This window comes from Panthera onca, chromosome B4 (assembly GCF_046562875.1).
Source record: "Panthera onca isolate mPanOnc1 chromosome B4, mPanOnc1 haplotype 2, whole genome shotgun sequence".
Lineage (NCBI taxonomy): Eukaryota > Metazoa > Chordata > Mammalia > Carnivora > Felidae > Panthera > Panthera onca.
In genome coordinates this window covers 137,342,160-137,367,257 of record NC_138345.1, presented here as the reverse complement: position 1 = coordinate 137,367,257, position 25,098 = coordinate 137,342,160, and the positions used below count along the sequence as shown (strand labels likewise).

The following is a 25,098-nucleotide window of genomic DNA, read 5'->3' as shown; positions in this document are numbered from 1 at the left end:
ACAGGCGTTTCCCCCACTGATGCCTCACTTAATCTGCGCTTGGGAAACAAACTCGGGTCTGTCCCAACGGACGGCGTCTGCGGGCGGAGCCGCGGCTTCTCCGGGAGAAGGGAGTCGATCAGCCTGCGCGGCGCCCGGGCCGCCTCACCTTCACACGAGCGGCCGTCGGCAGAGAGCCGGAAGCCCACGGAGCAGCTGCAGTAGTAGGAGCCCGGCGTGTTCTCACACTTGTGGCCGCACAGGCGCCCGGGATAGCGCCGACACTCGTTGATGTCTGAAACGGAGCAGGTGGGCCCCCTCAGTGCCACCCAAGCCTCTGCTGGCGACCCCACCTCCCGCAGCCTCTCTGCTCAGATGAGAGGCGCAAAGTGACTCGTCCCACGAGTCAAACCCACGAGGGAGCCGGGGCCACGCCCGCCCGTCCGCTCACCGGGCCAGTCGCGTGGTCCCTTCCGTGACGCACACCTGAGGACGTGCCCACCCATCAGTTCCCCACCCCAGAGCCCTGAACGAGGGTCCACTGGGGTCTGACAAGGGGCCAGCCTCCCCCGAGCACCCTGGTCTGCGGATGGCAGGCGCTCGGCCGGCGGGGTCCGTCCCCGTTCCCGGCGCTGAGGCCACCGTGCCTCAGGCACGCAGCCCCGCAGCCCCGCACGAGGGCAGCAACTCTGGGAGAAAATCACTAATGCTCTCGGGCATTTGCGGAGTGGGCTGGGGTCTCATAGACCCTTGGAGGTCTTGAGTCAAGCAGAACACCTGTTCTGCGGGCGGGTGACACCCGGGAGTGCAGCACCAGGGCTGGGACCGGACGGGGGTCTCTTGACTCAGGGTCTCTTCTCGGGGACTGCTGCACTAGGGCTCTCCGAGGTGAGGCGTAGACTGTGGCCACGCCAGGGTGCCACCTGGCCGGGCCCCCCCCCCCCGGCCTTCAGGGATACCCACGTACCCACGCACGTCCTGCTGATGCCGTCGAAATAGTAACCGGCTTTGCACTCACAGCGGAAACTTCCAGGCGAGTTGACACACAGGTGCCCCGGCCCACAGGGCTCAGAGGGCGCCGCGCACTCATCCACATCTTGCAAAAGAGAAGGACACGTTGAAAAACGTTAAGCGGGGGCTTTTCCCGGAGATGGTCAGAAAGGAAGCCGGGAGAGCAGCAAACTAAACTGTACGTTGACAAAGCAGTATCATTGGCTCTTCGACACGATGTCCCAGAGCACCTGCTACGTGCCGGGGCCCATGCTGGGGACACAGCGGACCCAGATGCAGCCCCTACCCTCGGGGCCTCCTGCTCTGGCCAGCCAGCAATGACCCTGGCTGAGGCGGAAAGGGTCCCGTGACCCGGGGAGACGTTAAGGAAGTATTCTGGGAGTTGTAGAGAGCTTCTCTCTGGCTGGCAGGGGTCTGGATCCAAAGGAATGTAGCAGCGGGTAGGCAGAGGGAGTAACGTAAGAGCAAAATACTACACAGAGAGGAAAGGGCAGGGCTTCTTTAGGGAGCTGCAAGGCCTGGTTCATCTGAATTATAAAGCTCGTGAAGGTGGGGCCACCTCAGGAGGACTCGGTTGTAAGCAGGGGCATCTGTCCTTGTCTGTCACCAACGGGGGCTGTGAGCAGGGAGGAATGAGAGCGATTCCAGCTCGAGAGACCCTGGACAGACTGAAAGGGGTAAAACTGGGGGCAGTGGTAGGCTGGCAGGCTACTGCCATGGTCCAGGCAATAGATGACGAAGGTCTAAGCTTGGAAATGAGCAACGGGATGGATGGACAGGTTCGCTTGGGGGGATCTCCTCCTCCCCTTCCAGAGAAGGGAGGGGGGCGCCAGGCGCAGACAGAAAAGTTGATTTCAGATTGGTTCTCTTTTCCGATACCAACCGATACAGCGGGTTCCCTCCTCGTTTAGATGGTAGCCACGGCCACAATTGGGCACGTTCTTCTGGCACGTGTAGGAGCCCTCCGTGTTGATGCATGTCTGCCCAACAGGGCATGGGGCACTGATACTTAAACATTCATTGATATCTGCAGCAGGAAAGATGGAGACGGCGAGGTTAAACGTGGAGGGCTTCCCAAAACCCAACAGCTAGATCTCCGAAACCCCCCCCCGCACTTCCCTCCTTATTGCAAAACCACAAACAGAAGTACTACGATGCCCTCACCCTGGACCACGCGGCAGGCTTCCAGCCGGCTCCCAGGTTTTGCCAACACATGCCACCTGAAATACTACCTCCGTGGCATCTCCCTGTCCCTAAAGCTTCAAGCCCCCCATCCTTCCCTGCACCGAATCTGAAGCTGCGTGCCTGGCTCCCAGGTCTGCCCACGGTCGTGTGGCTATGTCCCTTCTGAATCCTACGGGACTCGCAGTCCCCCACCATGGAGCTGGCAATTCAGGGGCCAACTCGTGTTCACTCGCTCCACACGGGGTGCGGGGCTAAGTGCCCTCGGCGCCGAAACTCTTGCCCCTGCGAGGCTCTGGGCTCCACCGATGATGGGCCCGGCCCGCCTGGCCTCGGCCTCACTCTGGCCAACGGTCCCCGCGACCAGGCTTGAGCCCTTACAGCACACCGATGGCTCCTGGACAGGCCGCTTGGGTCCCACCTCTGTGCCTTTATTCACACAGCCCCTGGCTGGGAAGTCACCTTCCCCGTCTGCCTGGGAAACACTTTCACAGCTTGCGTGTCACCTCCTGGAGGCCCCTTCCTGTCCGGCCCCCATCTGGGCTCCTGAGGCCCGAGCTGACTTGTGCCCAGCGGGGAGGGGCCGCTGGCTCCAAGTTCACCGCACTGTGGTCTCCCTCCTTGACTGCACGTGCCTGCGTGGGGCCTTCACCTCTGCCGGACACACGCCTGGCGCGTGCGAACCAGTGATCGGACAAGGAGGACCCTCCATTCCCCCAGCTCGAATTTGGAGTAAAACCGCAGAGGCTAAACTTCTTACTAGGGGGAGACTTCTACAGGCACCTAGGTTTTTAAGCATCGCCTTGTTCAGACACTTGCAAAGCACCCAGGGGACAGAGAGAAGGGAGTTATGGTAGAAGGCCCCTGAGCCAAAGTCAAAAAGAGGGATCAGCTGTATTTCTCCCCTCCCGGCCAAGCCCCACGCTCCTTGAACCATCAGGGGCCAGGACAGTCAGGGGTAGGACCCGGGGCCGCCCCTGGAGTCAGCCTTCACACAGCAGCGCAGCACTTAACAGTTTACAAAAGCTAGCCGGCTCTAGAAGCAGGGTGTCCTGCCTCCCAGCCCGAAAATCGGGGTTGACAGGCTACAGTCTGCCAGTCAAATCCAGCTCACTGCCTGTTTTTGTCAATAAAGCTTTATTGGAACACCCGAGCTGCAACACAGACCCTATAGCACATGAAGCTGGTACTTACTAGGCAGCCCTTTACAGAAAAAAATTTGTCCCCTGCCCCGTACCAAGAACAAATGCAGCGTCTAGCAACGATATCGCTGCCTCCCCCGGAGGTTTTGTGCTCGCCAAGCAGATCTACAGTTCCCAAACTGTGTTCCGTGGAACACGAGTACCCCTTGAGACATGGTGTGCTCCCCGGGCAGGGGAGTCCCCCCACCTGTGAGCACCACAAAGTAAGGAAGGACCAGGCAATCAATGCATGAATGGGACACCGGGAAAAATAAAGAACAAATAAATAGAAAAGGTCCAAGCCGTTTGGGAACGCGTCATACGACCTCTGTCTCTTACGGGCTCACACGGGAAAAGCCCGGACGATCCCGGCTGAAAAGCACCTCGCTAACTTTAACCCAATGACGACGGGACCCTTGATTGCCCCGATGGAACACCTCGGAACACCCCAAGATGCCGTGCGCGGGAAGCCCTGCTCTGGCCCATTCCGTCATCCTCACTGAAGCCGAAAGGTAGACGGTGAGAACCCCGACAGGGAATCAGACGAAACAGGAAGAAGAAAACCAACAAAGATAGGATCGTCTCGGGGTGCCTGGGGGGCTCCGTTGGCAAAGCGTCCACTCTTGATTTCAGTTCAGGTCATGATCTCACGGGTTGTGGGATCGAGCCCCACAGTGGGCTCTGTGCTAACAGTGTGGCATCGACTTGGGATTCCCTCTCTCTCTGCCTCCCCCCCCGCTTCCCCCCCCCTCGCACTCTCTCTGCCTCCCTCTATCCCCTCGCTCACTCTCTCAACCTGAATAAAGTAAAAAATATATATTAAAGAAAAAACGTTTTAAAGAAAGGATCCTGAGTTTCTTCAGGAGCACTAAAGAGCACTGTGGGCACGAGAAGGGGCACCTGCCCGAGCCCGAGTTGCGGGACGCCTCGTGGCTGCTCTGCAGACCCTCCAAACACCCAGGGACTGGCGGGTGGGGCTCCTTCGGGGCTTTGCTCTGCTCACCCAGGCTCTCCCTGCATCTAGGGAAGGATGCAGAGGGGACTGTCCCCACCCCTACTCTCACACCTTGTCTCCTACACACTTTGCACCCCGTAGAGGGGCAACGGGGCTACACAGACTCGCAAATGCTTCTTCTGTGTGGAAATCGGGGCTGATTTTGTCATGAGTCAGGGTTTCCACCTCAAACAGATGCCAGCCTCCTCTGCGGAGCCCCCTCCAAGCGCCCTGCAAGTCTGGGCAGGACCCTCCTCCCTGCTGGCCCTGGGAGAGCCGTCAGCCTCCTGCTCACAGGCCCCCTGTGCTGGGTGACGACAGCCCGGCTGGCGGGAGGCTGGCGGGGGGCCAACCCCAGCCAAGCGGAGGCCCCCACAGCTCCAACGCCTCCCCATCCTCCCCGCAGTGGATGACTGGGGAGCTTTAAAAGCAGAAGTCTGGGGTAGGGTTCCAAGGAGGCCTCTGTCCCAGGGGGTTACTGGTCTATTTGTCTTTAAATACTCTGGGATGGTTTAAAAAAAAAAAAAAAAAAAAAGGCGAGAGAGATTTCTGTCCAAACTGCCATTTCAAATCAAAGATCAATACAGATTTATCTGAGAGAGGGCGAGGCAAACCTAAGACAGAAACCAGCTTCCAGAAGTGCCCTTTAAGGAGGGAAACGGGACAGCCTCAGTGAAGGAGGGTTCTAATTGGTGGTGTTTGCAGCTCTCCGGCAGGGGTGTGTGTGTGGGGGGGAGTGTTCCCGTCCTCAAAGGCAGGACCCAGAAGCTTCTGCTGGGCAGAGACCAAGGCCAGGCCGGCAGATCTGGACACAAATGCCAACAGCAAACACCGGCCGAGCCAAGTGGTTATAGCCTGGGTGACTCCGGGAGAAAGGGGTGTCACCTTCCATTTGCAGAGCTCGTGACTCGTCCCTCAGCTCCCTGCCCCCTCCCCACGCTGCTTCTCCATCCCGAGAGTGTGACCATTCACACGGGATTTCCTTTAATTCCACAGCAGTCTTGCTCTGATGTCAGGCAATACAGTAGATTTGTTTTGCAGTGAAATGTATGTGACATAAAATTTGCCATTTTAACGATTTTTAAGCGTATAGACAGGTGGCATTAAATACGTTCACACGGCCGTGCAGCCATCACCGCCTTCCATCCACACAACTTTTTAATTTGCCCCAACTGAAACTCTGCGGAGTAAACACTAACTCCCCACATTCCCGCCCCAGGCCCCCGGCACCCTCATTCTCCCTTCCATCTCGATGAAATCCACGGATACAAAGTATTTTCTACAACAAACCTTTAACATACAAGGCATTTCCCAATCATCTTGTTCCATCCTTGCCTCAAGCCGCCAAACCAGGTAGTAGGATTATTCCCATTTTATAGAGGACGAAATTCAGAGTCGAAGGAGGGACATAAACCACCTTAACGCATTCATTCTGTCGGTCAACTACAGCCCTGCGGCCCAACCCGGCCTGCACCTGTTTTTGCAAATCAAGTTTTATGGGGACACGGTACCGTGCGTTTGTTCACAAATCTGTGGCTGCTCCCTAGCTTCGTCCACGGAGCCGAGTCTTTGCAACAGAGACCGTATGGCTCACATACTGGCTTCCCAGCCCTTCTGAGGATATGCTTGCCGAGCTCTGCTCGGCAGGCCCGGCGCGTTCTAGAGCTGTGGCCCGCCGCTCGAGCGCTCGCCCTGCCTGGGGGACCCTGGCGGCAACGTCTTACCAATACAGTTGCCTAGAGCATCTTGTATAAAGCCGCTCTTGCATTGTAGCTTGGGTCTGCAGCGGAAGGATCCCAGAGTATTCTGACAGATAAAATCGGGGAGGCAGTTATGAATACCACTCTCACACTCGTCAATATCTGGTACATCATAAAAAAAGGAAATTGTTAGCAAGAGTCCTGCCGGAAGCATCGTACAACATTCACAAAAATCACAAGAAAGTTTTTTTTCCTAACGCTCACTACTCAGACTACAACCCGAAACATTCCAGTCGAGAAGTCACATAAAAAAAAAAAGAGCCTTAGTTAGCCAAATAGTGCTCGCGTTGCTAAAGATTTAAAGTTCTTTTTTTTTCTCCCCCCCCTCCCCCAACCAAGGCTCTTATGAGGCAAACTTTCTGTTATATACTAAATAACCCAGGCATTTTCCTGGCAGTATGTGGGATTTTTTTTTTTTTTTTAACCTCTAGGCTAAGTGCATGTTTGGTTTAGACAATAAAGCAATGATCTTAGTGGCAATAAACACTGTCCCTACAAACTCATTCATTCTGACGTTGTCACAATATTCCAAATATGAACAGTGGTGATTGCCATGATCGGACATTTTGGCTGCCCTTCCTTTGAAGTTCGTGGCTGTCAAATGTTCAAAAGTGTATACTCAGCTGGCTGGGCCCCTGGGATCTCAGGGTCCAAACCGCCCAGCGAGGCTGCGAGGATGGGCTGAACAGAGCTTTGCCCAAAGGCCCTGCGACGTCAAGAGGGTGTGCCTGGCTTTTGAGTTACCCTCGTAACCCAACCAAAACTTTTATACAAGTGGTGTTTTTCGTTCTGAAGGGCTGGAAACCCTCAGAAGAGAACTATGTTCTCATAGATCCTCATCAAAGCCTTATCTGCCAAATAACATCTATGGCTTGGCGGGGAAAGGCCAGCAGCCAGAAATGTCATGTTTTTAGGCAGCGGAAGAGAGTAAGCTTTGAACTTCAAGGAAGTCTGGAATCAGATGGAAGGCAGCTGTTGTACAGATTTTTTTTTTTTTTTTTTTGTAGAAGGCACATGTGAGCACCTGAAGTTCATTCACTTCTCATCTTGCTTTGAAATGATCCTGCTCTGAGCCTTTTCAGAAGTCCAAACTCACCACTGTCATTAACTCAGCGTTAAGATAAGAAGGTAAATCTTTACTAACAACACAACCGGGTCGGTGCCCCGGGCAGTCACAGGTTGGGGGGGGGGGGGGGCACACCCCCCTGGGAGTCCAGTGCTGCCTTTACTATCTTATTCTATCTATTTCTGGAGAGCTGAGGTGTGTAGACTGGAGAGTGTTATACCTTTGCAATCATTGTCCTCTGTGAGCTCATAGCCAGTCCCACAGCTGCTGTCTCTCTGGCAGCGGAAAGAGCCCACTGTATTGACACAGGACTCCCCAAGCCGGCAATTGTGGCTGCCCGTGATGCATTCGTTGATATCTAGGACAGACGGAGGCAACGAGGGAGTAACCAGCAAGAACAAAGGACCCCGGCGCTTCACCACAAGGAATGTACCGGAAGGCACCGTAAATGGGTTCCCGGCATCTCTCCAGTCCCCCCACCCACGTGTATTCGGGCTGTGCACCTGGAGGGGTCTCGGGCACTCACCACCCAATCAAAAGCAATGGTTTCCTTCCCCGGCTAAGTTTCAGAGCGACTGCTCGTTTTTTGTTGTTTTTTTTTTTTTAATGTGTTCTTGATTTTTGAAAGAGAGAGAGAGAATGAGCAGGGGAGGGGCAGAGACAGAGTGGGAGACACAGAATCGGAGGCAGGCTCCAGGCTCCGAGCTGTCGGCACAGAGCCCGACGCGGGGCTCGAACTCACGAACCGCGAGATCGCGCCCTGAGCCGAAATCAGGTGCTCAACCGACTGAGCCACCCAGGCGCCCCCTACCGCCCGTTTTGAGAACGCACTAAGCAGTGTCAGGCCCTGCACTGGAGTCACATGACCCTTAGGACCCCTCTAAGAGGCTGTCACTGTCCTCTATCTCCCCCACCCCAAATGGGAGGGGAGAGAGAGGCTGAGGGATGTGCCCAGGGCCACTCGGATCCTGGATTCAGAGCCCGGTCAGACGCCAAACCCAGCCCCGTTTCCCAGCACGGTGTGTATATGCCCCGGGAGGAGAGCCGTGGCCGGGCGCCGTGGACTCCACCTGCCTACGAACGGGGCCCCGACGTGTGCAGAGCGTCAAGCAGAGACGGGGGCAGAGGCCCCCCGCCGCCCTGCTGTGGCCGGAGCTCGGTGACGGTTACCTTCACAGGAGACGCTGTCGGGCAGCAGCTGGTAGCCCACGAAGCAGGAGCAGACGACCCCCTCCCCCGTGTCTCGGCACTGCTGTTTGCAGGGGCCGCCACCTGGAATCAGAGCAAATCAGGGCAACCGGGAGCCAAACACCCACCACAAGCCTCTGGCGTTTCCGGCTCCCTGTGGGCCAGGCAAACGCCCTCAGGGTGGACGACACACGGGACACAGGCTCCCCAGGTTGGAGCCCACCCTCTCCAGCGTGGCACCCCTCCCTTCCCGAGGGAGACCCCCGGGATCTGGCCCCGGCACGACCCCGGGACCTCCCCTCCAACCATACTTCCTGCAGGGCAGCTGACGGGTGCTCAGAGAGCCAATCTCACGGGGACAGACCTCTACCAGCTGGCTAAACGTTCTGTCACAGTTCTGGCTGCTCCCCAGGCCCTGCGAGCCCCCTGCCCGCTTCTCCAGCCTCTCCCTCTAGCCCCGGGCCCACCCCTCCCCGTGAGCCGCGCGAGTCTGCGTGTCTCCAACACCGCGTGCCCAGTGTTCCTTCCTTGGCCAGCCCCCCCTCACCCACTGCAAACCAGCCTTTCCCTCCCCCAGGAAGGCCTCCCACACACCCCAGAGAGCTTTCTGGGCTCTGTGCCCTCCCCACCCCACCCCCACCTCCCACCCCACCTCTGTGCGGCCTGTCACTGTACCCGGGCCACATCATTCTGTGATTTCACTGGCTCCCAATTAACGCCCCGACCACAGGGCAAGCTTCCTAATGAACCTCTGGAGCAGACTTGCCCGTCTAGACATGAGGAACGGTCCACGAAAGACAAATCTAGTTTTATCATGTGAAAAACAAACCTGCCAGGCCCTAGTCACTTTAAATTTGCGAATGATGCCACCAGTGGCACAGCTGGGGCTCGGGGACACAAGGCAAGTAACACTCAGCCCTCCCTCCGGTGGTGTTCACCCTTTACAGAGCCTGTGTTGGTGGTGGGGGGTGGGGGGGCGCTGTGCTGGGAGCTTTTAAGGGCCCACACGGCCCCTTCCTGTGAGCTCACCCTGTCTCCCCCTGGCCCATCAGGCCCCAGCCCGCAGGGAAGGAGGAAGGGGGCCCAGGAGTGCAGGGATGTCAGAGCGACTTCAGCTGACTCAGCCCAAGCGCTCTTCCCAGGACGTCAGACTCCCAAGGACATGAGTGCGGACTCCCCCGCAGGCTGGGTTCACGGCCCGCTGGAGGGAGCAGGGCCTCACCTCTGCAGCGGTCGTTCAGGTACGGGTCCTCCTGCTCCTCCTCAATCTCCGAAATCTTGGCTGTGGGAGAAAGAGAGGCAAATTGGGCATTTATCCAAACACAGCGTCCCGTCTTATCTCAGCAGCAACTCTGAATTCTCTACCTCCCTATAAGCATCGGGCAATCGCGCCCGTTTCATCAGTTCAGTGTTTCAACCGAGTGCTGTGGGAGCTGAGGCCATCCCAAGTACTTGCCCTATTTCAGCAAATGCAGTCACGGCCCCCAAACCGTGCATCTGGGAAAGGCTTCTTGTTAGGGCGTGAATTGTGTCTCCCCGCCCCCCCCCCCACCTCGCCCAGAAGATACTATAGCTCTAACCTCCAGTACCTGTGAACGTGACCTTACTTTAGAGGAGAGTCTTTGCAGAGGATCGAGTTAAGGTGGATTAGGGTGGTCTGTGTCCTTATAAAAAGAGGAACCTGGACACAGAGACAGACATGCACCGAGGAAAAAGGATGTGAAGACACAGGCAGGAGAGAGCCATCCGTGCACTGGCCAAGGAGCACCGGGGCGGCCGGGAGAGAGGCCCGCCCTGGAGCAGATTCTGCCCCGAAGCCTCAGAAGGAAGGAGCCCTCCGCCAACACCCTGCTCTGGGGCGTCTAGACTCCAGACTGTGAGACGCTACGTTTCTGTTGCTGAAGCTCCCCACCGGCCCGTCTGCGGTGCTTTGTTAGGGCAGCCCCAGGAAATGAATGTCCTTCTACAGCTTGCCTGCAAAACTCAGTTTACCGCCGGTCATCCATAGCCACTCACTGGGTTCATTCCGCAGACGGGTCTGAGCATCTGTGCTGGGGGTTGAGCACTCGGCTTAGACAAGGCCCCTGCACTCAACAGAAAATTCAACACGGCCACGGGAGACGGCGGGGTACCCTAATTTAATCGAATGGGTGGTTTTCCACCGGTAGTTCTGGGGTAAGAGAAGAAACGGGTTAGTCCTTTCAGCTTGCGTACAGCCAAGGGCGGGGAGGATCCCTAAAAATCCTCAAAAACCAAGGCCTCCGAAGTCGAGGACCCTTCCTCAAGACCGGGTGACAGGGAACCCAACTCAATCACAAGTCGACAGCATTATGTTACAGCGCTGGGAGGGACGGGGTGGGGGGGGGGGGGGGCGGGCAAAAATCAAAGCACATCCATGGCACGATCCCGCCCGTGTGAGAGATGATGTTTTTGGGGTGATAGTGCGGTGTGGGTCTGGAGCCGACGACCAAGAAGGAATTCTTGAAGACGTCCTTGGTGCAAAAGGGCGATTAAAGCCCGGGGACAGGACCCGTGGGCAGAAAGAGCTGTCTGGGGACCATGAGGAGAGGCTGGTTATATACTATGGGGTCGGGGGAGGTAAAGTCCAGGGGAAGTTTCCAGGGACATTTTCACTGCTAAAGACTCCCAGGGCACCGGAGGCCTAGCTGTTGTCAAGCCAGGATGGTTTTTCCCTCCAGCAAAGCATCAGGGCTGAGACAGCAGGGAATCCCGCAGAAACGTGTTACTCTGCTGCCCAGTATCTGCCAAGGGGCTGCAGCCTAGAAGGAAATTGAGGTCTATCTGCCTTTGTTTCCCACATCAAGAGACACCGAAAGAGACCGCAGAAAAAACCAGGAAAGGAAATGGACCTAATGGAAACCGTATTTCTCTCTATGTCAATTTCCTCTTCCTTCTGCTTTCTGTATCTTCTAAACCACCCCCAGTGAGTGCGTAATCCACGCACGGCAGAAAAATAAACATCATTACGACCAAACGGTTTAGTAATTCTGCTATGAAATCCAATACGGCATAACTTACCTACACTAACTGCACAAAGGCGGTCTTTTCTCGGCGCTGTTAAAATATGGTAAGGGTCCCTAAGCAAACTTGCTCGGCGAGGAACTGCGAAAAAGACCTTTCGAGTGCGAATCGTCTCTTCTAGGTTAGGGGGCTGGGAACCTTTGCAATCTGGGGACTCTCTGCTCACGGGGGGCATTCAGTCCAGGCCAAGGCACAGGCCGGGACGTCTGCTGGGAGAACCCGTGAAGAGCTATTTCTTCACCGTCAAGGTCTGCGTGGTGTTCTGTGGGAACAAGCCTGGCCCTGACGGACCACCATTTCTTTCCCCAAACGAATCCAGAACCTGGGCGTCGCCAGCCTCAATCTCCCAGTCTGTAGAACGGGGATAATCAATATATGTCCTAGTAGTGTTCCACCCAAACCCTCCGTGGTAAAGGGACAGGGCTCTTTCCTTTGTTTTGAGCCAATCCTTTGATAACATGTAATATAAACGTATTGCCAGAAAGAACTCAAGAATACAGACATAGAAGCCCCCGTTTAGAAATTAAATGGACATAAGTGACGCTATCGAATGCTTTAAAGTTTCTAAAAGCTTCCTCTCAACTTCTGTACTTATTTTTGTTAGAGGCCAACAGTGGTCTGTGGGCCCTCTGTGTGGCCCCGTGACAAGACACAGTAGGCCCGCGATCAGCGTTAGTGGACGGGAGGAAGGTACGTCCGTGTCCGCGAGGAGGAAGGGCAGGGAGTCCTCACAGAGACTCTGGGGAAAGGCTGGGGCAAGGACGGAAGCAGATAAAAGACAGGAAAGAAAACATCTGGAGCAGCAGAAGAGCCCAGAGATCGTGATGGAAACAAGACGTAAATCGACAAAAATCCTTCCCAGAGACACGGGAGAAATGCTCGGCCAGCACGAATAGCTTGGGTTTGTTCAAACTGAAAATGTCATCTCTGGTTCCAAGAGTCACGGAGGGAGCCAGAATGGGGTTCCAACCCTCCTTTACGAGAATCTGAAATCAGCCCCAGGGCATCCACGAGCAATCACAAAGAGAGACTGGGCCATCTGACGCAGAAGCATGAAGCCACCAAGGTCACACGGCCACGGGCCGGGCAGCCTAAGGGATCACAGGTACAGGTGTGCGAGCTCCTCTCACCGAAGGCCTTCCCGCCCCTCACCCGCCACAGTGGGGAGGGGGTAGGGCATCCGAGTCAGGAGGAAAGGAGCCCAAAGTCAGACAGCAAGCCTGGGGCCCAGCGGACTCCTGAAAGTTTCCAGGCTTATTTCCATTATGGCCCAGGAAGCCCTGCATCAGTGGAAGAGATTATTAGACAAACAAGAAGTTTCCTGAACCGTGTAACTGAGCCATGCTCCAAGGCTTGGATTCATCCGGCCTGGGACAAACGGAGGGTGGTGAATGAACAGCCGGGAGCTCCCTGGAAGCTGCTTTGGGGAGGGGGGGGGGGGGTCACTCACCTCTTTGCTGAAAAAGTATCTATTAGCTGAAAGAGCCCAGGCAGGCAGCCGTGAGTGGTACCCCCGCCCGCCTCTTGTCTGCACATCACTGGCACCAGATGGAGAGAGAAAGGGCACTGGCCGGGGCACGGGAGGCCGGCGTTCTCCCTCCCCTGTGTGTCGGCCTTGTGGCCTTGAGCACCAGGCCCTCGTCTGTGAACTGAGAGCAAGCTACCCGCCATGCTGCCTGGGCTGTTAGAAACGCAGGGAAGAACCGTGGCGATAAACGTCTGTGGAGCCAGGTGCCACACCAGACACCTCGTCCTCCCAGACAACGCAATTGTCCCCATTGCACCGATGAGCGAACTGAGGTCTGGATAAATCAGTTTACCTAAAATACACGTTAGGACAGGGACGTGAACCCAGACTTGTCAGATCCCAGATCCCAAGCCTTCGGTCCCAACTCCAGGGCAGTGGCCTCTCAGAGGAGGTGACAAACGCCAACAGTGCTCTGACAGTCAGTCTGTGCTGAGTTCAGGCGACAGCAAACGTGTGTGCTTATACTCTGCCTGTGATTGTTAATTTTCTGTGTTAACTCGGTTGGGCCACGGTACCCAGAGATTTGGTCAAACACCGGTCTGTATTTGCTGTGACGGTATTATTTAGAGGAGATTAACATTTACATCAACGGACTTTGAGTAAAACAGATCGCCCTCTGTAATGTGGGTGGGCCTCGTCTAATCAGGTGAAGACTGACCTCCTCCAAGCGAGAAGGCATTCTGCTAGCAGACGGCATTTGGACTGAAGCTGCAATATAAACTCTCCCTTGGGTCTCTGGCCTGCTGGCCCACCCTGCGGATTTCAGACCCGAGTGAGCCAATTCCTCAAAATACATTTCTCTCTCTGCAAACGCATGCACGCATATTCTGTCGGCTTTATTTCTTCGGATGACCCTGACTGGTGCGCCGCCCGAAAGGGAAAAGACGGAGGAAATTACCTGCTTCTTGGAGGTCCCCAAGGTCCCCGGGGGCAAAGTCTGCGGTCTCCTGGCCCTTGACACAGCATGCCCGGAAGACCAGCCCACACTGGTAGCCGACCATGAGGGTGTACTCGCAGCTCTGGCCCTGGGCCTGGGCCGCCCTCCCCAGCAGGCAGCAATGGCAGCACCTCTGCAAACACAGAGACTCCAGGTGGAGAAGCCACACAACAGAGCAGGGCCCCCGGCCTCGCCGATCCCCGTGTCCCCAGGCGGCGAGGACGCCGGCTGACGTAGCTGTCTCCTCTAAACGCTGGCACTGTGTAGAGCTCAGCGAGCCAAGCCCGGAGCACATTGCCAACCCAACCTCACAGGTCCTGGCTCTGAAAGCAGCCTTAAAGGGGTTGCACCCAGCACGTGCCCCCCAACACCAGATGTCCCCCTTCTTGCCCGGCTCCTACATCTCCGGGGGGAATTAGCTAGGACAGGGATCCGCTAAGGGTCACACAAGGGCGCCCTGAGGCTCCACTCCTCGTGTGCGGTCGAAGGTTTCTCTGTGATGCCCAGGAAAATGCATCTGCACGCGTCTCTTCCCTCCAGAGCCCGGCAGGAAGCACACTGTGCGTTCGAGAAGCACGGGCACCTGAAGACAAGTCGTCAAGTGAGGGACAGAGTCACTGCCTGTCACCCGGACCCCGGTGTTCCTGAAAGTCACACCTGAATCCAGGGGGTTCGTTCGGCCCTTGATGTACGAAAAGCCCCGTTCCAGTCCTTATTATCCTCGGAAAGGCACAGAACTTTCCAACAGGTCCACAGCAGGAGCCAGGAGGTGGGGCTTGGCTCAAGTTTCTGCGGAGGTTGATGGGGCGTTCTACAACCCCCCTCCCCGCCAGAAAGAGGGAGGCTTCGGCTACCCCCTCCACCTTCCAGGGCATGACGAATCCTCCCCAGAAACACAAATCACTCGTCTGCCAAAGGGGCCTGTTCCCACTCCCGTTAGGATGTTCCGTGGCTTTTCCACACACACACCCCCCTTCTCTCTAGTCTGGGGACAAGGGCAGAGCTGTCTGCTGGGCAGACGGTGTCTGCAGAGCCCCTGCCCTGCCTGGGGAGGCGGTCACTGGACGCCCGAGCTCCTGGCTCCCGGGACCCCTCGACCAGACCGCCCCACCCTCACCCCTCCCGGCTCCCTCGCGCCAGAAGCTTCCGCCATGAAGGCCCACGAAGGCTGAGGGTGGGCAGAGGGGCTCTGGAACTCCCAACTACTCCACGCCCCAATCTGTGTGAAGACAGAACCCTCAGAAAGGAGCCCCCACCCTCCCCCCCAGAATCCAGATTCCGTTCCGATTCACGCTCCTTGGAGTTACTTCCTGGCCTTCCTGACTGGGAATGGGAACCCTTTCCTCCTGGAGCTGCCCCCCCACCAGGACCCGGGACCCCGCTGACCGGGTCCAAAGCTCCCTGTGGTTGTTTTTCTCTCTCAGTGCGCGGTGAGGGAGGGACAGCCTAGTTCATTTACAGTTTTCAGGCCCGACCAGAAAGCTCTCAGGAACTGCCCCACCCCCGTGTGAAGAGGCAGATCTTTCACAGGGACAGAGGCCCTCAGGGACTGGGCCCAACCTGGGTGAAGTCACCTGCTCAGAACTCAGCCCCCCCTAGAGCCCAGTGGAGCCCACGCCCCATTCCACCTCCACAGACTCCTCCCCTGCCAGGCCACTTTGGGGTGTGGGCCACTCTGAACCTCACTTTCCTCTTCTAGGGCAGTTAGGGATGTCACGTGTTTTCAGAGACCCCGGGGTCCCGTTCTGAGCTCTAGGCTCTACTTCCCTGGTGGGCAGGAAAGCTTGAGGGGGCGTCCTGGGCAGGGTGGGGGGCCTGCCGTGAGCTGCAGAGAGGGCTCTGAAGGCCCTGAGGCCAGGCAGCCTCTGCTCTGATCTCTGCACTCCCGCCAGAGGCCCTGGGATGGGAGGTCCTCAGGGCAAGCCTGGGTCCCTCCATCCCGGTCTCCTCAGTGTTGTCCAGGGTTCATGACTAAACTGAAGGGGGCGGGGGATGGGGGAGGGCCCTGAGAGGCCCCTCCCCGCTCCTGGGCTCCTCCCTCCTCCCGCCCTGCCCTGCGCGCCAGGGCGGGAGGCCCGGGCAGATGCCGCAGGCAGGAGAGCACCCAGGCTGGGGGACAGCGGCTGCTGGCCGGCGGGGGACGGGTCCTCACCTTCACGAACGTAGCCTCGAGGCTGGCGTTGTCGCTGTGCTGCACGGCGCAGCTGTCCCGCTCGTTGGCCAGGTTGATGCCTGTGGCACAGTGGAGCTCCTCCAGCTGGCTGTGACAGCACTGTTCCCGGACCATCCTGCGGGCAGAGGCCAGGGCTCGGTGGGGGAGGGGCCCGCCGGGGGGTCCACAGGGCCTGGGAGCAGCAGCCCCTCGGGGGCGGGAGCTCCGTCACCTTCCGGTGCCTCCCGTTTCCCAACCCAGCCCCACCCACCCGCACACACACACACACACACACACGCACACACACCAGCAGACAGACGGTGCTCAGTAAGCACAGAATGAGAGAGGCTGGATGCAGGGTGGGGTCTGGGGGCGGAGGCAGGAGACCCCCATGTGCCGCTGGAGTCCCGGTTCATCTCCCGGCTCCGAGCCTCGCCCTGCAAAAAGCTCTCACCTAGTGACAACACCCAAACACGGGCACCCTGATCCTTCACCAGACCCCAGCACTCATCCCCGTTTTCCAGGCTCAGAGGAGACGGCTCCAGACAGGTGCAGTAGCTGGCCTCAGGCCACAGAGGGAGGACGATGGCAACAGCGACACCACGCTGCGGCGTCCCCGTCTCCCGGCCCCGCGGGGGGCCCCAGGAAGAAGACGGAAGACGCCACGCATAAAAGGCTTGGGTGGGCAGAAGGACCCTCACCTGCCACAATGGGCTCAGGGCAGTGGGGCCTGGCCCGGAGGCGGGTAAGTGAGCAGGAGGTGTGTGTGAGTCACAGGTACGGCTCCCACCAGATGCGAAGTAACCCCGGCTTCAGCCAACGCCAGCCAGGACAGGAGGAGCCACCCACCCTGTGCGTGTCCAGAGAGAATGGGCCCAGCCCGGCCTCCTCCTGCGGCCGGCCGGCCGGGCTTCCTCTGCCCATGAGCGGCAGCCCACCCCCGCCCGCCCTTCCCCCCACCTCCACCTGCGGGGCTGGGGCTCCGCACCTGGCTTCCCATGTGCTTCCAGAACCAGCTGGGGCTCCAGGATGGGTTTGTCTAGGCTGGTGATACTACACGTTTCACTCGTGCTTTGGGTGAGTTTACAAATACTGGGCATTTCACTAAATTGTCAGGAACAGCAACCAGACAGGCACCCGTCCATCCATTCACTCAAAGATACTGGCTGGACAGAAAACAGCCTGAGAGCCTCAGGACGAGGACTGGAGGCCTCGGGGACTGTGGGTGGGGGTGTCAAAGCTGCTGTACAAAGCAGGAGGGTAGTTCCTCGAAAAATTAAAAACAGGACTATCCCGTGATCCAGCAGGATACACCCCTCCCAAAATTGAAAGCAGGCACTCAGAGAGATGTTTGCACAGTCACGTCCACGACAGCATCATTCACAACAGTCCAAAGAAGGAAGCAGCCCGAGCGTCCACCGAGGGACGGGTGAACGAAACGTGGCCCATCCGCACAGCGACACGGGATTCCGCCCCAACGGGGAAGGAGATCCTGTCCCCTGCTACGACACGGACGGGCCTCGGGGACAGGATCCTCGGGGAAATGAGCCAGGCACAAGAGGACAAATACTGTTTGTTCCCACTTCTATGAAGAACCTGGAGTCGTCAAAAATCAGACAGAAAACACACCAGGCGCGGGGACGGAGTTTCGATCTGGAAAGACGAGAACATTCGGGGATGGCGAGTGGAGCCAGGCTGGAGGCGTGGAGCCACGTGCCTAAAATTCGTTAAGATGGTCAAAGGGGGCACCCAGGCGGCGCACTCCGTTAAGCGTCCGACTCTTGATTTCAGGTCAGGTCACGATCTCGCAGCTCGTGAGTTCGAGCCCTGTGTCGGGCTCTGTGCTGACGGCGTGGAGCCTGCTTCGGATTCTCTCTCTCCCTCTCTCTCCGCCCCTCCCTTACTCGTGCTCTCTATCTCTCCCTCAAAATAAATAAAATAAACTTAAAAAAAAAAGACGGGGGGCGCCTGGGTGGCTCAGTCGGTTAGGCGGCCGACTTCGGCTCAGGTCACGATCTTAGGGTTCGTGAGTTCGAGCCCCGCGTCGGGCTCTGTGCTGACAGCTCGGAGCCTGGAGCCTGTTTCGGATTCTGTGTCTCCCTCTCTCTGACCCTCCCCCGTTCATGCTCTGTCTCTCTCTGTCTCAAAAATAAACGTTAAAAAAAAAAATTAAAAAAAAAAAGACGGTAAAAGTTATGCTAGGTGTATTTCACTGCAAGTAAAAGAAATCTGGCTGCGTCCCTACTGTGTGCCAGGACCATGCCGAGGCTTCAGGGACGCGGGGAGGGGTGGCCTGGCGGACTAGAACAGCCTTCCGCACCGAAAAGGCTCCCGCGGCCACGGTTGCAAAGCTCTGCCCTGGTGGGGCCCAGAGCTGGGCGTCTGGAGACCCGCGTCCAGATCCCCCCGATCCCCGCCCTGCACTCTCCCTGCCCTAGACTTGGACCAGCAACCTGACATCCCGCCCGGCTCGCTCGCTTCCCTCCGTCAAGCCCCGGCTCAAACATCCCGTTACAACATCCCACCTCATCCTGAGCTCAGAGCAGCAGTGAGGGGCAATGAGGAGGCGCTGGATGAATGAAAACTGAGAAATTTACTTAAAACCGGAAAGGTCGAATGCCACTCCCGAAGAAGAAAAATGATACGAGGCCTAAGTGACCAAGCGGCCGGTGATCTTTGGTTCCTGCATCCTTTAACTATTACTAACAAGAAGAGCCCCTTAAACCAGATTTGATTTATGACCTGCTCTCTCCCCCTCCCCTGCCTTCGCCGTCAGTGGTAATATTGAGTTTGTGAGAAAATCCCTGCTATCAGGCCTCGATGGGCTGCTGGTCAGGCCCGGCACTCAGAGCCCACGCCCGTCCTGGCACCGAACACCTGACTTTGGGCTCACAATTATCTGTCGTCTGCTGTCCTCGCCCCCTGGAACAGAAAGCATGGAGGGCTGGGGAGGGGTCGCGTTCTCCTGAGTATCCCTCACAGTGGCACTCAATGCCTGCTTCTTTTTTAAAAAAAATGTTTTTCATGTTAATTTATTTTTGAGAGAGAGACAGAGAGTGAGCAGGGGAGAGGCAGAGGGGAGTGGGGGGGACAGAGGATCCAAAGCACAGAGTTATCAGCACAGAGCCTGACGCGGGGCTCAAACCCAGGACCGTGAGATCATGACCTGAGCAGAAGCTGGACGCTTTAATCGACTGAGCCACCCAGGCGCCCCTCAGTGCCTGCTTCTTGAATAAAAACCCAACTGTGTTCTTAGATGAGTGACATCTCTCTTTGAGCCACCAGCCCAGGCTCGGCCTCTGATCTCCGCAGACTACGTGGGGTTTGAACCCCAAAGGTAACCGAGCAAAGCGGAAAATGTTCAGGAGAGGCTTGGAGGGACGGCGGACAGTGACGCGGTTAGAGCCGGTCAGCTCGACAGCTAAGTACTCTCCAAGAGGCTCTGGACACACACACAGCCCGGCCCCGTGAGTTCACTGGGACAAGCCAATTAGCCTCCTGGAGCTTCCGTGAAACCGCCCGTGACCGGTAAGCGGTGGCCGGGGAGGACGTCGTAATCTGCGAACGCTCGCCACCCGGCCGGAATTTCCGTAGGCCCCTGTGATACGAAGTGAGTGTCACCAGCAGGCAGTCGGGGGTCAAGGGAGCCCGGACGTGTAGCCACATTCCCCACAGAGAGAAGTATTTCCCGCTCGGCCATTCCGGTGACATTCTCTGCATTTTAGGATTATCTCTACGTGCACGTTCGAAATTTACCCTTGACCAAGATGTCACAGAACAAACGCGTGCTGCATAGCGAAGAAGGTATTTTCCACGTAGTCTGGGGATTGAAGGTAACTCCAGAACCTATTAAAGACTTTGGTGGCTAGAAGTCACTCATAAATGGAGCAGTGACTGAGATCCAAATTCACAAGTAGGGGCCTCCAGCTTCTGAGTTTCTCTGACCTCAGTCTCTCCGTCTGGACACCGAGAGGTTCGGCTGATGCCCTATTTTAACGTCTGTGATTTCAGTGAGCGTTGATAATAGAGGCTCCCTGTTACGAGTGGAACTGTGTCCCCCCAAATTCCACACTGACGTCCTCACCCCCAGTATCTCAAACGTGACATTGTATTTGGAGACAGGGCCTTTACAGAGGTGAGAAAGGTAAAGTTAGGTGATCCGGGTGGCCCTGATCCACTATGACTTCGGTCCTGCTAAGAAGGGGAGGTCAGGACACCGACACACACAGAGGGACGACCGTGTGGGGACGCAAAGGAGGACGGCCGTCTGCAAGCCCACGAGAGGGGCCTCGGGAGGAGACCGCCCTGCCCACGCCGTGATCCCGGCCTTCCGGCCTCCGGAGCTGTGAGACCATAAATGTGGGTTGTTCGAGCCCCACAGCGTGTGGTGTTCGTCACAGCGGCCCGGGCAGACTGCAACACTCACACTGCCTGGCTTTGTGGGGCTGGCGTCTTCCCTCCTCCTGTCATCGTCCCAGCCCCAAAAGCATGGTGTCACAACCCTCCTTTTGCACTTGGGGAAACCGAGGCTCTGCGCTGGCTCAGGTTACGCAGCCAGAAATCCAGCCCAGTCCACCCAGCTTCCCAGGGCCAGGCTGCTCCTCGCTGGCTCGGTCCCCAAACACAGCGCTCGGTGCTGACTGCCCGGCTCTGCCTCGGCCCCTCCGAGCCACAGTCGGGAGCCAAACTCCCAGCTCTCGCCCATCAGACGCCTGAGTGCGTGGCCTCCCCCCTCCCCGTCAATTCAAACAACCAACTGTCCTGTTTTCTCTCCCTCTGTTCGGTCCACAGCGCTCTGGACCTTTCAAGCATTTTCCCAAATCGAGATTTACGTCGCCCGGCGACGCTGGCCGATCGCGTTATGCCCGCTGCCAGCTGAGATGCAGAAGTCCAGAACGAGGGAAGGAAACTTCACTGCACCCTCCTTGGCCGCTCTCCACCCAGCCCCCCACGGCTCCGAGGGCCGCACGGAGGAAACGCACGGCTGTCACAAGGAGGGAACGCTCTCGGGGCCTCGCCTCCCTGACATCTGCACCCCGGGCGAGCCGATCTGGGTTCGAATCCCAACGCCGTCACCCACCGGCTGTGCGCAGGGGGCAGAGCTCAGGTTCCTGGGCTGTAAGCCGGGATTAACAGCGGGGTGACGTGAGGAAAACGTTCATCACACACAGCAGGGAGCAGCTCTGTCCAGGCTGGCCCCTACTCTTACTGTTACCTTTCCGGTGACGATCGACATTCCAGACCTTCATGGTTTACTCGACGCTTAACGCCTGCCAAACCTTCGAGGGAGCTTGGGTTAATTTAGGGAAAAAAAGCACAGTTCGTCCAGGTTTTGGCTACTGCGTAGGGGAACAACCGTCTGCGGGAACGCTCCGCTCTGGACCGGCTCACGCGCGCTGTCGGGGTCTGAAGGCAGGCCACGGTGTGACTCGCCAGTCACGTGATCTCATCCGACCGCCCCTCCCCCCCCAAACAGACCCCTTTTTGTTAGGAGGAAACTGACTTGGCCACAGTGCCCGGCGGTGGCAGAGAGAACAGCCACCCCAGCGAAGCTCTCTTTGCTCTGCAGCCCAGCGAAGGGGAGAGACGCCCGGGGCCGCCCCAGGGAGGGGGAGCCCCGTCCCGTGCGGGGACGTGGGAGCACAGAGGAAGGAGGCGGGGGTCATCCACCACGCTCCCCACAGCCTGGGCGGATCTGGGCCTGCACGCCAGACCCTGCCAGGGGTCCCGGCACACCCGGCTTCCTGCTAGAGGAACACCGTTCTGGTAAAACGGCCGTCACTGGCAAATGTACCTGCATTCCTTGGATTCCGAGGCATGAGGCAGTGAGCAGTCCCTGTGCTGTGTGGCCATTTGATGTCCGTCTGCACAGCAAGCCTCCATGAGGGTGTCTGCGGCCACTGTGAGGGAAGAGAGCAGGGCGCCTGGTGAGGGGGCCGGCTCACCACTCACCCACGCGAGGTCCCCTTGGACAGGCGCCCCCTACCCCACTTCCCCAGGCATCCACGGCAGGTGAGGCCGGACCGGACGGCCCCGCACACATCCTCGGACGCTCCACAACGTGAACTTTGAACCCACTGGGTCCTGGGCTGGAATCCACGCCGGCTCCTTCCTGGGAAAGCCTAACACCTTAACCAGTACCTTAACCGGTACCTTCCGCATCCAGTTCTGATGGGGCTGCGGCTCAGCACCCAGGATCCACACCCACTTGGGCTGAATCCCTGCTCCGGCCACACAACAGAAACTCGGATGCGGACCCTGCCCAGACGGGTCGGGAGGGCAACCAAGGCAGGGACGTGAGCACGTGCCGTGCAGCCCGGCAGCGAGGGTGTCCAGGCACCGGAAACCGGACTCTTAGAGGGTCAGAAATGGGGGCGGCCTGGAGGCTCCCGGCAGCGCTGATGAGACAACCCAGGGAGCCTCCCCTGCTGAGCGGAGGGCAGACTCCAGGGAGGACCGTGGCATATACAGACTCGGAGGGCAGAACGTAAACGGGGGCCTCCCACGCCACGAGCCCACCCGGGTGAGAAGAAAAGAGCCAACATTTCTAGGCCAGCTTCTGGGAGCCACGTCCGGGCGCTCTCGGTTAATTTCTGCAGCAACTTGTTGGCGAGGTGGCAGTCCTCGTGATACAGCGGCTGACCGCTCCTGCCCTTGATCTGCACGAGACGGGCGTCTCCGCTCACCCGAAGGACAGGAGGAGGGCTCCCCAAGGACAGAAGGTTCAGCAGCCGGCCCACGCATGCCCTCACAGCTGGACAACGGCCCTCCGGTCCCCAGCCTGGCTCTCGGCCTCACCCCAGACGGGTGAGCCTCGTGCCTTGGGGGAAGGAGAGGGCCCCCCCAAGGCAGGAGCAGCTGGGTAGCGAGATGCCCTCAGCCTAGAGGACTCGTGTGGCCGGGAGCATTAGCACCAAAAGCCTCTGCGGCCCGAGTGCAGGATCACGCTGTGCAGGACGTTGCAAAACTGGCTTTACAAAACCCCACGTTTTCTCACTGATGGCTTTCCAGCACCCAACGGGGTAAATCCCACCGGGCCTGGCAGCGTTTCGAGGCACCAGCAGCCACGGGTGTCCCGCTGGAGTTCATTATTCTTCCAAGGCCGGGCCCTCGGGGCGGCCCCAGAAGGGAGGCTCACTCTTGGGCTTAGCAGGAGGCCGAGAGTTCCTAAAACACCAGCTTTGACAACCGGCCGTCAACCAGCACAAACACCTGTGCAGTCAGACTGGGCGGGGCACACGCTGCCCTTGAAGGCCCTCCAGGCTGGCAGAGAAACTGCCGTCGAGCACCAAGAGTAGCCCTTCCAGAAAGATCCCGGGAGACTTAGTGCACGGCCGGCCCTTTCCCGTGGCCAGGAGGACGAGGGGTGTCACCTGGGACCGAGTCAGGGCTACCCCTCCGCCGGGGCTTCCGGGGACCCCTGGGCTGCTCTCCACAATGAGGGAGGTACCCCGTCCCGGCCCCACCCCCACGGGGCCGTGGGGGGGGGGGGGGGGGGTAGGGAGTCCAAGGTGGTTTGGGTGAGAGTGACAATCCACCCAGCCTGGCCTGGGTGCCCCCCGTGCTCACAGCCCACCCCCTGTCCAGGGAGCACACCTCACTGTTCCAACATTTCCGACGGCCTTGCCCTCCCAGCCGCAGAGGTCTTACAAGCTGGGCCATCCCTTTTCCTCACGTTCCTCGGCACAAAGCTGGCAAGCAGCAGCTGCAGAGCCGAGCGGAAAAAGCATGCGCTCTGGGGTCACAGCCCCAATCCCGACTCCAGCGCTTTCTTGCTCTGTGACCCCAGGCAGGTGGCTTCCCCTCTCTGAGCCAAAGCTCCAACGGTAAAAACGGGGCTCGAAATAACCTTTGCAGAGATGCTGAGCGAGTGCGTTTATAAAGTTCTGAGCACACAGTGAGCTCTCAGAAAACAGCGCTTGATTATGTGTTTTTATTTTTTTTAACATTTATTTTTGAGAGAGACAGAGAGAGAGAGAGAGAGAGAGACAGAGCGCGAGTCGGGGAGGGGCAGAGAGACAGAGACACAGAATCCAAAGCAGGCTCCAGGCCCTGAGCTGTCAGCACAGAGCCTGACATGGGGCTCGAATCCATGAGCTGTGAGATCATGACCTGAACCGAAGTCAGAAACTTAACCGACCGAGCCACCCAGACGCCGCTTGATTATGTGTTAAAGAAACAAAGGGGGTATGCTTGCCATGGCCCATGAGAAATGGGGAACCATGGCCCTGTGTGGGTGTGTGGAAGCCCCTAGGGATGAGCAGTGGCCCCAAGGCCTCCCTCGGACTCTGAGAAAGGCAAGCCCAGTTAAAGCTTAGACTCCCACAGCCAGCTCAGCAGGGCGAGAACTTTGTGCCCGGGGCTGTGGAAACATTTGGAAATGATTCTCCCTGGGGAACCTGAGCACTTTGAACCTTATTCTCAGCAGGACAATAAAATGTTAAGTCCTCCGCTCTGTTCAGAAATCTGGAATGTCCCTGGAATGCTTGAAGCAGCCACAAGGCTGGGACTTGTGCAAAGCAGAGCCGTCTGGGGGCTGGGTCCCGGGTTTGGGGAGCGGGGGGGGGGGGGGGGGGGGGGGGAATGAGCAGGCAGCCAGGTGGGAGCCCCACGGCCATCTGGGGCCAGCTCATCCCCCTTGGGCGTGAGGCACCCCATCAGCCTCACGCACGGCCCCATCAGATTAGCCGTGGAGAGCCCACCAGGGTCCACAGCCAGCCGGACAGTGATGAGGCAGAGGCACAGGGAACAGACCAGGGCAGGGCATCACGGCCCCCATTGTAATAATCAGCCTGACACCAAGTAAGCCTCTTTGCATTCAGCATCTCTCTCCCCCTTGACCCCTCAAGCCCTCTTTCTATGCCATCATGCAGGCCACACGGCATCACACTGTAGAGCAGAAAAGGCAACTTTCCCAACCTGTTCCCCCTCTCTTCACTTCCAGTATTTTACACTCAGGAACAAACAGCTCTGGGTTGAACATCTTTGTTCATAAATGTTTATTCCTCAAGTCCTGAGCATTGACTTAGGCCAGAACAGCCAAAGGAGAGGAGCTGGATCAGGGGGAAGGCATTCTTG

At 58.0% G+C, this 25,098-nt stretch overlaps 1 protein-coding gene across 2 annotated transcripts in view; it reads right to left on the bottom strand.

The window, feature by feature from the left end:
- The window catches only part of FBLN1 (fibulin 1), an 88,120-nt gene that overhangs the window by 49,400 nt on the left and 13,622 nt on the right, over window positions 1–25,098 (bottom strand). For both annotated transcript variants that reach the window (XM_078449315.2, XM_078449314.2), the window contains exons 2-11: window positions 21,815–21,920; window positions 16,021–16,156; window positions 13,830–14,001; window positions 9,584–9,643; window positions 8,344–8,445; window positions 7,394–7,531; window positions 6,072–6,209; window positions 1,874–2,017; window positions 947–1,075; window positions 149–274 (exon numbers count right to left, since the gene is read on the bottom strand). In XM_078449315.2, coding sequence (XP_078305441.1) covers window positions 149–274; window positions 947–1,075; window positions 1,874–2,017; window positions 6,072–6,209; window positions 7,394–7,531; window positions 8,344–8,445; window positions 9,584–9,643; window positions 13,830–14,001; window positions 16,021–16,156; window positions 21,815–21,920 — 1,251 coding nt within the window. The remainder of the gene's footprint in view (window positions 1–148; window positions 275–946; window positions 1,076–1,873; window positions 2,018–6,071; window positions 6,210–7,393; window positions 7,532–8,343; window positions 8,446–9,583; window positions 9,644–13,829; window positions 14,002–16,020; window positions 16,157–21,814; window positions 21,921–25,098) is intronic.